At 41.8% G+C, this 11,121-nt stretch overlaps 1 protein-coding gene across 2 annotated transcripts in view; it reads left to right on the top strand.

The window, feature by feature from the left end:
• tp53i11b (tumor protein p53 inducible protein 11b) overlaps window positions 1–11,104 on the top strand; it is a 32,600-nt gene extending 21,496 nt beyond the window's left edge. For both annotated transcript variants that reach the window (XM_056416546.1, XM_056416545.1), the window contains exons 3-8: window positions 1,054–1,195; window positions 5,022–5,080; window positions 5,245–5,293; window positions 6,019–6,115; window positions 7,785–7,886; window positions 8,555–11,104. In XM_056416546.1, the coding sequence (XP_056272521.1) occupies window positions 1,067–1,195; window positions 5,022–5,080; window positions 5,245–5,293; window positions 6,019–6,115; window positions 7,785–7,886; window positions 8,555–8,688 (570 nt within the window). In that variant the 5' untranslated portion in view covers window positions 1,054–1,066 and the 3' untranslated portion in view covers window positions 8,689–11,104. The remainder of the gene's footprint in view (window positions 1–1,053; window positions 1,196–5,021; window positions 5,081–5,244; window positions 5,294–6,018; window positions 6,116–7,784; window positions 7,887–8,554) is intronic.
• The last annotated feature ends 17 nt before the right edge of the window (window positions 11,105–11,121 follow it).

Consider the following 11,121-nt stretch of genomic DNA (forward strand, 5'->3'; position numbering starts at 1 on the left):
CCACTTCCTTAAAATACTTGTTTAATTATTTGTATTAGTGTGTGTGTCACACCATGTTGTCGATGGTTCTCTCTTGATTTGGCGGTTGCTTGTCCACATTGACTCCGCGGGCACTATTCATTAACGCAGATCAATAGGACCACAGCAGCGGATCCTGCTGTCGCTGTTGGCAGCCAACAAAGGCAGGGAAATAGATGGCATGTTAATGGCTGCCATCTACAGTTATGTGCATTGAAGACGTGGTTGTGTGAATGTATGGGTCATAAATGTGTTGGTGATAATCGGCTCTACTCTTGACTCTTGAATTCTACTAAAAATGTTTTAGTAGAAATGGTATCAAAGCTTTATTGTTAAATCCTGTGAAATACATTTTTCATGACTTAAAAAAACAACAAAAAACTAACCGAGCTGGCTGTGCAGCATGTAGCTTTAGTTTGCTTTAATCACAAGCAGCATGTGGGGATACAAACGAGTCATGCTGAGGGCTTAAAGCACAAAGCTGCCAAATTAAATAAAATGAAATTAAAAAAGACCATAGAGTATTATTTTCAATTTGGAGCTAAATGTATCTAGTAACGGTTGGTGCATTTAGTTGTGTTGACAACATGGTACAATATGAAACTGGCACCGGGCCTAAGAAAGTCCAGTTACATTCACCTGTCTGTGTGTGTGTGTGTACAGCCTGTGTCACTATCGGCTCCATTGGCTCTTTAAGTGGGCACTTCCGTCTGTTGGCCTCCTGGCGGATCGAGGATGTCTGGCTCCTGCCTCCAGTCTGACTTAAGAGGAAGGATTTTCTTGACTTGTGTTATGTAATTGTGTTTCATAAATCAAGTCTTTAAAGGGATTATTGGTATTATGGTAGAAACCTCTTGCTACTTGTGCTGTGGAGAGATACAAATGGAGGAAAACTGTTTTATTTTTATTTTTTTAATAAACTGTTGTATATTAAAACAATTATTGTACACTCTATTTCATCTATTATTCATATCATCCAACAATATGAGCATGCTTTCCTCCTGATCAACTGCATCTCCCCTTCCACTTTGACAGGTGTGTGTGCGCCATGTCGTCTAAACCTCACCCTCCTCTGATGAAGAAGCACAGTCAGACGGACCTGATAAGCCGCCTGAAGAGCCGGAAGATTCTTGGAGTCGGCGGCGAGGATGATGACGGCGAAGTGCACCGCTCAAAGGTCGGATCAAGTCGCATGATTTTATGCTCATGTCATTTTATTTCCCATATGGCCAGTGATCGTTAACAAGAACGGCAAATGGGCCGTGCATTCGAGTGGCAATCAACGGGGTCGTAAATGTCGCGCCTGTCAGCCCATCAGTCAAATGGATAAGACATCAGCAGTGCACAAACAATGTGCCACTCGACCCCAGATGCTTTCATCAATCCTATGGATTCCTTTTTTTTTAAAGCCTCAATGTGCTGCTAATGGTCTCATCACTACCCTTGTGCATTTGCTGTTCATGCTTCCATGAATCTAGATCACGTAACCTCATGAGCTCCCGCAGCTCCACTGAGACGTGACTGGCTCCCCTAAAAGACTCCCGCCTTTTTGCATATCATGTATGATATTCCTGCCTGGCATGCATTTGCACAGTCGTACCAAAACACAGATGCGGGATCATGCCAGGATATACACAAACGCGTCTATCTATATTCATGCAGCTGCAGACTGACGGCAATGTTGTTTCAGAGGACTTTAATTTCAAGATTTTTTTTTATTAATTAGTTTTATTAGATTGAGTTTGAATGAGCAAATGCAGAGCTGACTGTTCCTCTCTGAAATATTAATCAGGCAAGTGGGAGATGGGAACCGAACGGTAGGGAGCAGGCATACGGTGATTGCTGATAACTTGTGATGAGATGAGTCTCTCTGAGTGTTTGTTTTCTCTCTCAATGATTTAGCAAGGAGCCTCACCCTGACACTCGCATCTGACACTCTGGTCCCGTTCACAAAGCGTAATGATGGAGAACAGCCATGCCAATAAAACTTATTTTATTTGAGAAGGATTATCTAGGTTGGATACAGGTTGTAATGATGGCAAGGTGATGCAGCAATAGTAGGTGTCCCTTTTTAACTCGGGCATTGACTCCAATCTAGAAATATCATTATTGCCTTTATGACATCCTGCATTAAGTAGTTATATTTAAACTTTGCCCCAAGTGTTTGTGGCCAGAGACAAGTTGGTTTGGAAAGGAAACCGTTGACTTCATCTCTGTGTTCCCGGTAAACAAAGGAGGGAAGTGCTCCTTTTGTCCACTGACCATCACTTCCTGGCTCTTTTACTGCTTGTAGATACGACTACTGTTCATATTACTTGTACTTCAGTAAGAGAGAGATAGGTGAGTGCAACTGTGCCAAGAAATATTGCCCGTTCTGCCGTGTTAACCCACTGGTCCACTATCTGACCGCTCGAGCCTTGAATCAACAACCGAGCGTGAGCCCAGGCCTTCGCAGATGAGACGAACCACAATGTTTTTTGTACGTTTTTCTTGCCACCGCTGAGACGTATGCATTGGTGATCACTATAGAGTCACTGCACAAACTCCCACATTGTCAAGCGTGTACACGAGATTCTTCTTCCCCTACTACTCCTGAATATTTTTCAAGCTCTCTAGCTGATAAGTTGCTTAAAAAACCCAATGTTTTACTGAATGTAGCTGCCTGAGTGACTGATGACCAGGCCAGACCATAGCAGCTGTGAAGAGACGCGTAATCACAAACTGCATTGTGTATTTTTTCCTTTTTCTCTCTCTCTCCCCAACTCCCTTCCGCTCTATTCCCCCCCAAGCCAACTCTTTGCCATCAGATGGTGCTCATTTCCCTTTGAGTACTTCTCATGCCAGTCATGAATATTTATGTGTTCCTGTCAAACAGCCCCAGAAACCTGGCACAGGAAGGCTGATTCACCTGGCCACGTGATCACAGCTGCCACAGACTGATTCATGTGCAGGCACCTCGATTGTAGTGCAAGAGGAGATAATGAGTGTAGTCTGTAACTCTTTAGCGCCTATTATCTTTTTTTTTTAAAGTTATGCGAGCACAACGATAACATTGCAAGTAATGTGTGCAGGTTTTAGGTCTATGATATCCTATTTTAGACTTTAAACTCTTGAACTCACAAGGATATTTCTCATGATATGATTTGTTGGAGCAACTGGAGTGGTAAAAGCGCCAAGGGGGGTTAACCCTTTGCAAGGCACTGTATGTGGTGGGGAACCAGAAAAGCTAAAGCCCTTAAACCTGTGACTGGATCTTTCTAAGATATTAAACGAATCGCATAGTTTCATTCACTCTGACATTTCACAGTAGCATGAAGTAGAAAAGTGCTTTCTAATTGACCGAGTTCACTCTAAACACCGAGAGACAGAAAGTTATTAATCTTCTCTGGTTTAGTGGTTTTGGAGGTTCAGCCGCTCACTGCAACGCAAGAGCATATTGAGGGGGATTTTTAATAATGAAGGGAACTCATTGATGTTATGGGGGTGATGAGACCGGAGAGGCCTTGGATGAAGGAACACAACTTCAGTCGACCAACGGTCTTCATTTCTCTGTGGGTTACTGTCTATCATTGCCCTCTGTGTGGTTTATCTGGGACTGTTTGTTTAACTCCATGTCCTTGTGGGATGTAAGAAAAAATAATCTGAATTCGTCAACATTTTAATTATTATCAAACAAGTCAGTGATGCATATATTTTTTTTTGGGTGTGTATCGACCGATTATGAAATGAACAACTTTCATCAATAAATCTTACATGCCCTCAGATAGTTGTAAATGACTATTGGAATGCTGGCAATTAATTCGGATAAAACAGAAATGGAGCCACAGACTATGCCTGCGTGCTTCATATTATTTTTCTGAGAGCATCACATTAATATTATTAATTAATATTGAGGCCTGATGGAGCAGAGTTCGATAAACAAGTTGCCAGTTCCCAGCATCTTCTAGCATCTGTGATGAAGACGCTTCTGCTCACGCAGCAACAGGCAAACAGCCGGGTGTGTGTGTCCTCAATATTGCTGCATGACGAGATTGATTCTAAATGGCATTTCAGGAAATATTAACCGTTTTTCTATTCAACAGGAGGAAATGATTGTTTTCAGTTCTCCCACTAAATGCTTCACGCTTGAGGATTTTGAATTTAGTATTCCGTGGAGCTTGTGTTGCATGGATTATGTTAATTATAGAAAGTACAGTTTTGCTTCTGAATTACACTTGGTGGTTGGTTTTTCATCCATAATTCACATCAAGATGCTCTGATGATTCGGGCTAAGTTTTACTTTTGGCACGAGGTCCAAGCGCCGGGAAAAAAACCAGACTGCATGCTGGGACAGCACCTCTGACAGACGGTTCACTGTTAAGAGAACTATTCACATGTCTGAGAATTTTACAAAGCTGGCCAACTAGTTTTCAAACGCTTTAGAAACGGGGGGTCCTTAAAATCTCATTTGAGTTAATATTTTGACCATCAAATTGAATTATTTACTATATATATTATAATCCTTTGCTTCATTATGAATAATTTAATGCTCAATTATCTTGGATGAAGGCGATAAAGTATGTCCATGAATATGAGATATGAGTTTACACTTAATTGCAATTCCTCCTTGGCATCCTGTTTATGGGGTTTTGACAGTAACAATCGTGAACTTCTGGCTTATGTGTGTGCCCTCGTCTGTTTCAGAGAATACCATAACAAACCGCACGCAGCTCTTAATCTTCATGGGGTAGTTAAGGAAGTGAAGACGTGTGCAGTCTAATTAACTTCTTAATATGTTTTTATTGCCTCTTCTCTCCACTTTGTTCGATGTGCTTCTTTGCAATGGCTCGCTACAGATGTGTTGGCAACATATTTTGCACCTGAATGGCGAGCCCTTTATTCATGGTTTTGTGGCGCTGCTGTCAGATTATGGATCAGTTAAGATGACACAATTGTGTTTTTTATATTTCCCTTCTCGTGAGTAATTTCCGCTTTCTCTTGGTTTCCTCTTTGTTTGCACACAGATCAGTCAGATGCTCGGAAATGAGATGAAGTTTACAGTGCGAGAGCCTATCGGGCTGAGGTGAGATCTCAACTGCTCAGACCAGCTCACTGTTAACACAGCCGTGTCGGGTCGTCTGTGTCTCACTCCCAGTTACATACACCAGCATGTAAAAACAAATGCACAATCAGAGGTTCTTCCATAAAGGAGGCAATACGTCATGTAATGTGTCTGTCTCTCTTTAGGGTGTGGATACTCCTCTCTGCAGTGGGGTTCACAGCTATGGCCGTGATGGTAAGTGTTACATCTTTAGATGGTCTCTGTCTCTAAAGGGTTGGGGATATATATGATGGTGGATATATCGTGAATATGGGCAGACATGGAGGAGTACAGTGACGTGGTAGATGCAAAGCAGGAGGAGGCATCTCCAACCAACCCAAGAATGGGATCTCTGATTACATGATTACCAGACATCTGTTCAATAGTTTATTCAGTGATATTACGTGCAATTTTTAAATGAAGGATGAGCAAATCCTGCAGGAAATTTTTGTGTGTGTCTGTTTTGCTTTTGGTAATAATCAAATGAGATGTAGTACAGTATGGTTATTTAAACAATTTCTTAATAGAATTTACAGAACAATTACAAATTATAATTGTATGTATAATTATATATATAGATATATAGATAGATATATATTTATAATTGAACTGTTAACATTGTATCAATAAAGAGACTTCTGTACAATTATTAAAGGCACTCCTGTCGAAGTAGGAGACATGTCTTGTGAACTCGGCAGTGGTTCTTTCCCAACTTATCTTTGCGAGACATCTGGAGAAACAGCTCCATCTTTGTCGGCTACAGCACCTAAATGCTCAATGTCCTCAGTGTTGAGGTGATTATAACTCGGACAGGGAGACTTTGTCAGTGCTGCTGTATTTTGGGGGCTTTCGGGGGGGGGGGCAGGCAGAATGCTGTGCATATGACAGAGTTGTATTGTGCTTGTACTTTTCCTACACAGGCCCTAGTGTTTCCCAACCAGCTATATGAGGTTGTTTTTGAGGAAGAGCTCTCCACGACTAGCATCTCTGTTCGCCTTTATGGAGGAGCACTGCTTAGTAAGTCTTCATTCTTATTCATGCTTCCTCGTGCATTACTGCACTACAGTGTGTGTATAAACTGCAGCTATGCATGAGGGAGTTCATTCATTGTGCTGCAACGATGCTGACATAATCTTTTAAGATTAATTCATACCCACTCACAACAATGTACACTGCTCCTCAACTGCATATGAGCTTTTGTAACGACGAGTACATTACAGTTCACACATGCACATTCAGATGATGTGCAAAAAGCACTGCAATATGTCCCTGCAGGCTACAAACAGGCTGTATATTTTGATTGAGTTATAGTGAGGATGTGACGGGAGTACAGAGACCCTTCCCCAGAAGCTCACATCAAAGCAGTGTGTGTGGATGTGTGTGTGTGATACTCAAAAGAGTTGGTGGATTGCTCCATTTAAACTTTATCAGCTCACTCAATCAAATTAATGAATGACATAGTTAAATGTGGCTGTGGTCCAACAAGGCTGAAAGTATTGTGCAACAGCACAATGAGTATAATCCTGGGGCCTTAATCATTTCAAAATGGTGCAAAGAATTTCCACATATGCAAACATGGGATTTCCCGAAAATTATTCAAAATGTGTACAACATACATACGCAAACATGGGATTTCGCCATGAAGAGTTTTAAGAAACTTTGGCCAAGACCGACTCGCCATACTTTAATGTTGAACTTTTTCTTCTTCTTTTTTTTAAGTTTAAAAGGTAAACAAAAAAACTCTGACCTGTATTGAGCTAAATGGCCATTTTGATAGCTAGCAGTTTTTTTATTTTTTTATCCCGATTTTTTTATTTTCTTGTTGCTTCTGTGACACCTTTCACAGAAGAGCACTAATGCTGGATATACCAGTTAATTATGGCGTTTGTAATTATTTGAACCACCTTCTAAAACGTCACTGAGTGAAAGTGTGTTAGTGATGGCTCTGTGACAAGGCACCATGTGACGGTGGTAGAGAGGCAGCTAACTTAATGAGGAAAGTAAGCGGGGACATAAAGAAGGGTGCAAGCAAATGCATAACATAATGTCAGAACATCAGCACCACAACCTTAATATCTAGATTATGTGTTCCCTCCTCCTCCTTCACAAGATGATGTGAATGCTAAGGAGGAGAAACCTCATGCTGCACTCAATGCGCTTATCTTGATAAAGACAAATCTGAGCAAAGTAAAAATAGCTCTTGGTGATTACTACATTGCCTGAGGAGAAATGCAACCTTACACTGTGGGAGAAGATATGAATGACCCAGCTCGCAATCTCATAAAGCCAACAAAAGGAGGGCAGCGGGGATTAGCAAAGAAAGAGGGTGACGTCTTCCCAGACGAGGAGCGGTGAAGAGCGATGGGGTCTCATCTGCCACACAGATGGGACCTGGCGGGGAGAGCACACAGTCCATCAGCCCTCCCACCTCTCCGCCCACCCCTGTTGCTTCCATTGCCTCACTAGTGTGGGTGGGTGGGTGGGAGTGAAATACAGGAAAAGGAACTGATTTAGCACAGAGCCTGTGTAGTCAATGGATCAGCAAGAGGCCATAATCAGTGTGCACATTGCCTCACAGATTACACTTGCAAGTTAACGGTCCTCATATGTTGTCGTTTTATTTGTCGTCTTTTCTGATTTTCATTCATTCACCTGAACCTATAAATTCCTTTTCATCCTTCTCCAGGCCTGGCCCTTATCATGTGGAATGGTCTCTACACCGCAGAGAAGCTCATCATCCAGTGGACTCTGCTCAGTGAAGCCTGCTACTTTGCTGTCCAATTTCTTGGTGATTTGATTCTGCCGATGCATTATTTTACAGACCGGTGTGTGTCGTCTTGTCCCTAGCGGTTGTGTTCACGGTCTCGCTTGAAGTGAGACGAACCATGAATGTGTTGCTACTGCCCTCTTGTGGTTAGAGTGTGGCGTCACAGCCTTGCATTATGTTGAAGCATAGGTTCATACATGTTCAAGTCCCTTACGAAAACAATTTCAATGCAAGTAATGGGGGACAAATTCCCTTTTTGTGTGTTCAAAGGAAACTTCTAAAGGTCAGGCGAGGCTAATTTTCAGTTGTCGGTTACACAAATCAAGTTGGTTCATTTCATGGTTACAGCATTACAGTCTCTCTTTGTCACTATCCCTCCAACCCAGCTGTGCATGGAGGTACTGTCGAGGGAAACGCAGCAGGGCAAACTCTAAATGGTATCCACTTGATGTGTCCTAACGCAGACTGACCATTACAGCATCAGATAATTCTTTCAATGTAAACATGTGCGTCTGAGTATTGTTTTTGGATTAACTTGGAAGTAAATAAGGACCTATCCATTTAAAATCCACGTTCCAGAAGCTGATGTAAGAAAAACATTTGCAATGTGCCTTTTTTGTATTTAAAAAATATAAATTAAATATCTTGAGTAAATGTTTGAAGTACTAAATGTGGCTCTGTGGTTTCAGTGACATCCATCACCTTAATGGAGATTGGCATCCTGCCCAACGCTGCCATACTGCTGCTCCTCAGTCGGGTGCTCTTCCTGGTGGTCTCCATGGCGTACTACTACTCCCTGGGCCGTAAGTCGAAGAAGATCTGAGCCCACTGGTTGATGCTTCCAGGGAGGGGGGACAGCTGAGCACAGCACAAAGAAAAGGGTCAGAAGGTTGGGGAATATTATTTGATTGGGGCTTGGAGCATTACTTTGCCAGTGGATGCCCCCTGCCCCCTTCCATGGGACCCCCCCCCGTACTCAACAGATCAGCACCGTCTCAAGTTCCGGACTCTGCAACAAGAACGAGAAATCTTATGGCGAAAGTGAATTTCTCTTTCACTGGGCTGTGAGGTCAAGCCCCTCATGACACACATCCCTCCTTGGTGCAGTTCTGAGAGATGTTGTAAAGAAGGAGCTAGCCATTTGTAGTGCATTGCTTTCTTGTGTCACCTAGCTATGATTTAATATGTACAGTGCATCGAAGTTGTTTGTGTGCAGCCACGTGATTTCCTGATTCAGTATTTTGTGTAAATGCAGTAGATTTCTATCTGGACACCGCTTTTTAATCACTCGAGGACCAAAATGTGCTCATTAGTTACCTGGTTGACGCTGTTGATGTTAACTAGTACTGTATGTTTGCGCAAGTGAAGCGTAAATATCTGCCCGTGAATGCTTCTCTGACGACTCTACATTGAACACATTGAATGGAAAAAGCATCAACTGCTTCGTGTAAATTTGGGTGTAGTCAGATAAGCTAAATGCTGGATAAGTGACGATGAACCTTTTCTGATCCTGCTGACGGCTTTCTGAGTCGGCACACTGAAGATCAGTTTTTACCTTCAACCAACCAAATTCAGATTTAGACTACCCAAAACAAAATGCTAAATCTAAAGTTTTCAGGGACAAAGTATTTTCTTTTTTTTGTTGTATTCCTTGAAGTTGTACCAAAGTGAATAGGAAGTGTATTAGATGGAATATGTACATGTCTGAGGTTAACGGTAAATAGTTTGTAATGTTGAGAAACGATCATGTGAACTGACGCTCGAAGAGAAATTGTGTAGTTCTCTCTCTGTGTGTGTGTGTGTGTGTTGGTAGGTAGGACTTTAGCCTGAGTGGTCTTACAGAAAGTAATTTTAGCATGCTGACCTGTGATGTCACAGGTCAGCATGTTGGTGTGCAGAGAAAACAAACTTAAGCTGATTCCTCTTCGGTCATGTAGCACATGTTTATTCACATACACCTTATTCGTAGCCTTAAAACTACTTAAAGAACAGTCATCAACACTGCGGCCTACTTCTTGTATATATGTAAATTAAAGTATTTGCTATTACGTGGTGTTCTCGTGAACGGGGAACTTTTTAAGTATTCGTTAAATTACTTTCAAAGATTGCTCTCTTGGCAAGTCTTTTCTACCTATTGTCAGTGTTTTTATTTTATGCATGCAACATAATCCACCAAAAGAAATGGCTCAAACTGTATAGCAAGCTGCCACCAACTTGAACACAAAGCTGAGCAATGGAGATGTTAATGGCGGTGAATAAATGGATGAGTTAAATGTGGCCACAATGCCTAAATGATAACATTTGTGCATTAAAGCGGATATAACCCCACACTTGGTAATTCCCACCTCATCGATATGTTCGATACGTTTCTACCTCCCACTAGTTGGCACGTCCTCAGGTACGCAACCTCCCAGCTCCGTGTTTTAGAGCCGTGCCAGCAATGCTGATTTATAAACTTAAAAAGGCCAGTAAAAAAACGACACTTGCTCGTTTTGAAACGTATTTTGAGTCCAACAAGAAACCTTCTGTCGGCCTCCTCCAAAGGTGGTCCATATTGTTGCAAATGACCACGTTCAGTCCTGCCCCAGAAGGGAGTGGTCTTGAGGTCGGTGTGATTGTGGGTTTGCAGTTGTGAGTCCAGCGCTGAAGGCAGATGTGCTTGTTACTTGGGTGAGCCTTCAGTTCAGATAGGGAAGACATGAAACATGGGTGAGGTCTCCCGTACTCCTGAAAAGTTGTAATTATACTTTGTCCCAGTGTTTAATTAGATGCAGCTCTCCCGAGTGACATTGTGTGCCCAACCTACAGCTCCATAGCGTGGTAATTATGGAAGTTTAGAGAAAATGTCATTCCATTTCCGTCGATACTACAGGCCTCAAATCATCAGCCCAGTGAAACATTCAAAGGTCTGTGAAGTGGGTTATTTTCGGAGAGATGGGCAGATTCGGTGGGATGGGCAGAAAACGTCTTTCATCCTCCTGGTTCTCTGACGTAAATTAGTCAAAATATTACATTGGCTAGTTGTGTCCTTGACGTTTTAGAGGAATAGTAAGTTCAACTGTTCAGTCCCTCTGTAGATCTAACATATATTGTATTTTTGTGTGAATATCATACCAGGTAAAACTGTTTCAAGTTGTAGCATTGTGTTTTTATGTATATATGTGCTATATTGTACCTCCAAAAAATTTCTTGTTATGGATTTCCACGTTTTAGTTTCAAATAAAGGACACTGCTATTTATTTTTAGGCCTTCAAAA

Source organism: Pseudoliparis swirei, chromosome 6 (assembly GCF_029220125.1).
Source record: "Pseudoliparis swirei isolate HS2019 ecotype Mariana Trench chromosome 6, NWPU_hadal_v1, whole genome shotgun sequence".
NCBI lineage: Eukaryota > Metazoa > Chordata > Actinopteri > Perciformes > Liparidae > Pseudoliparis > Pseudoliparis swirei.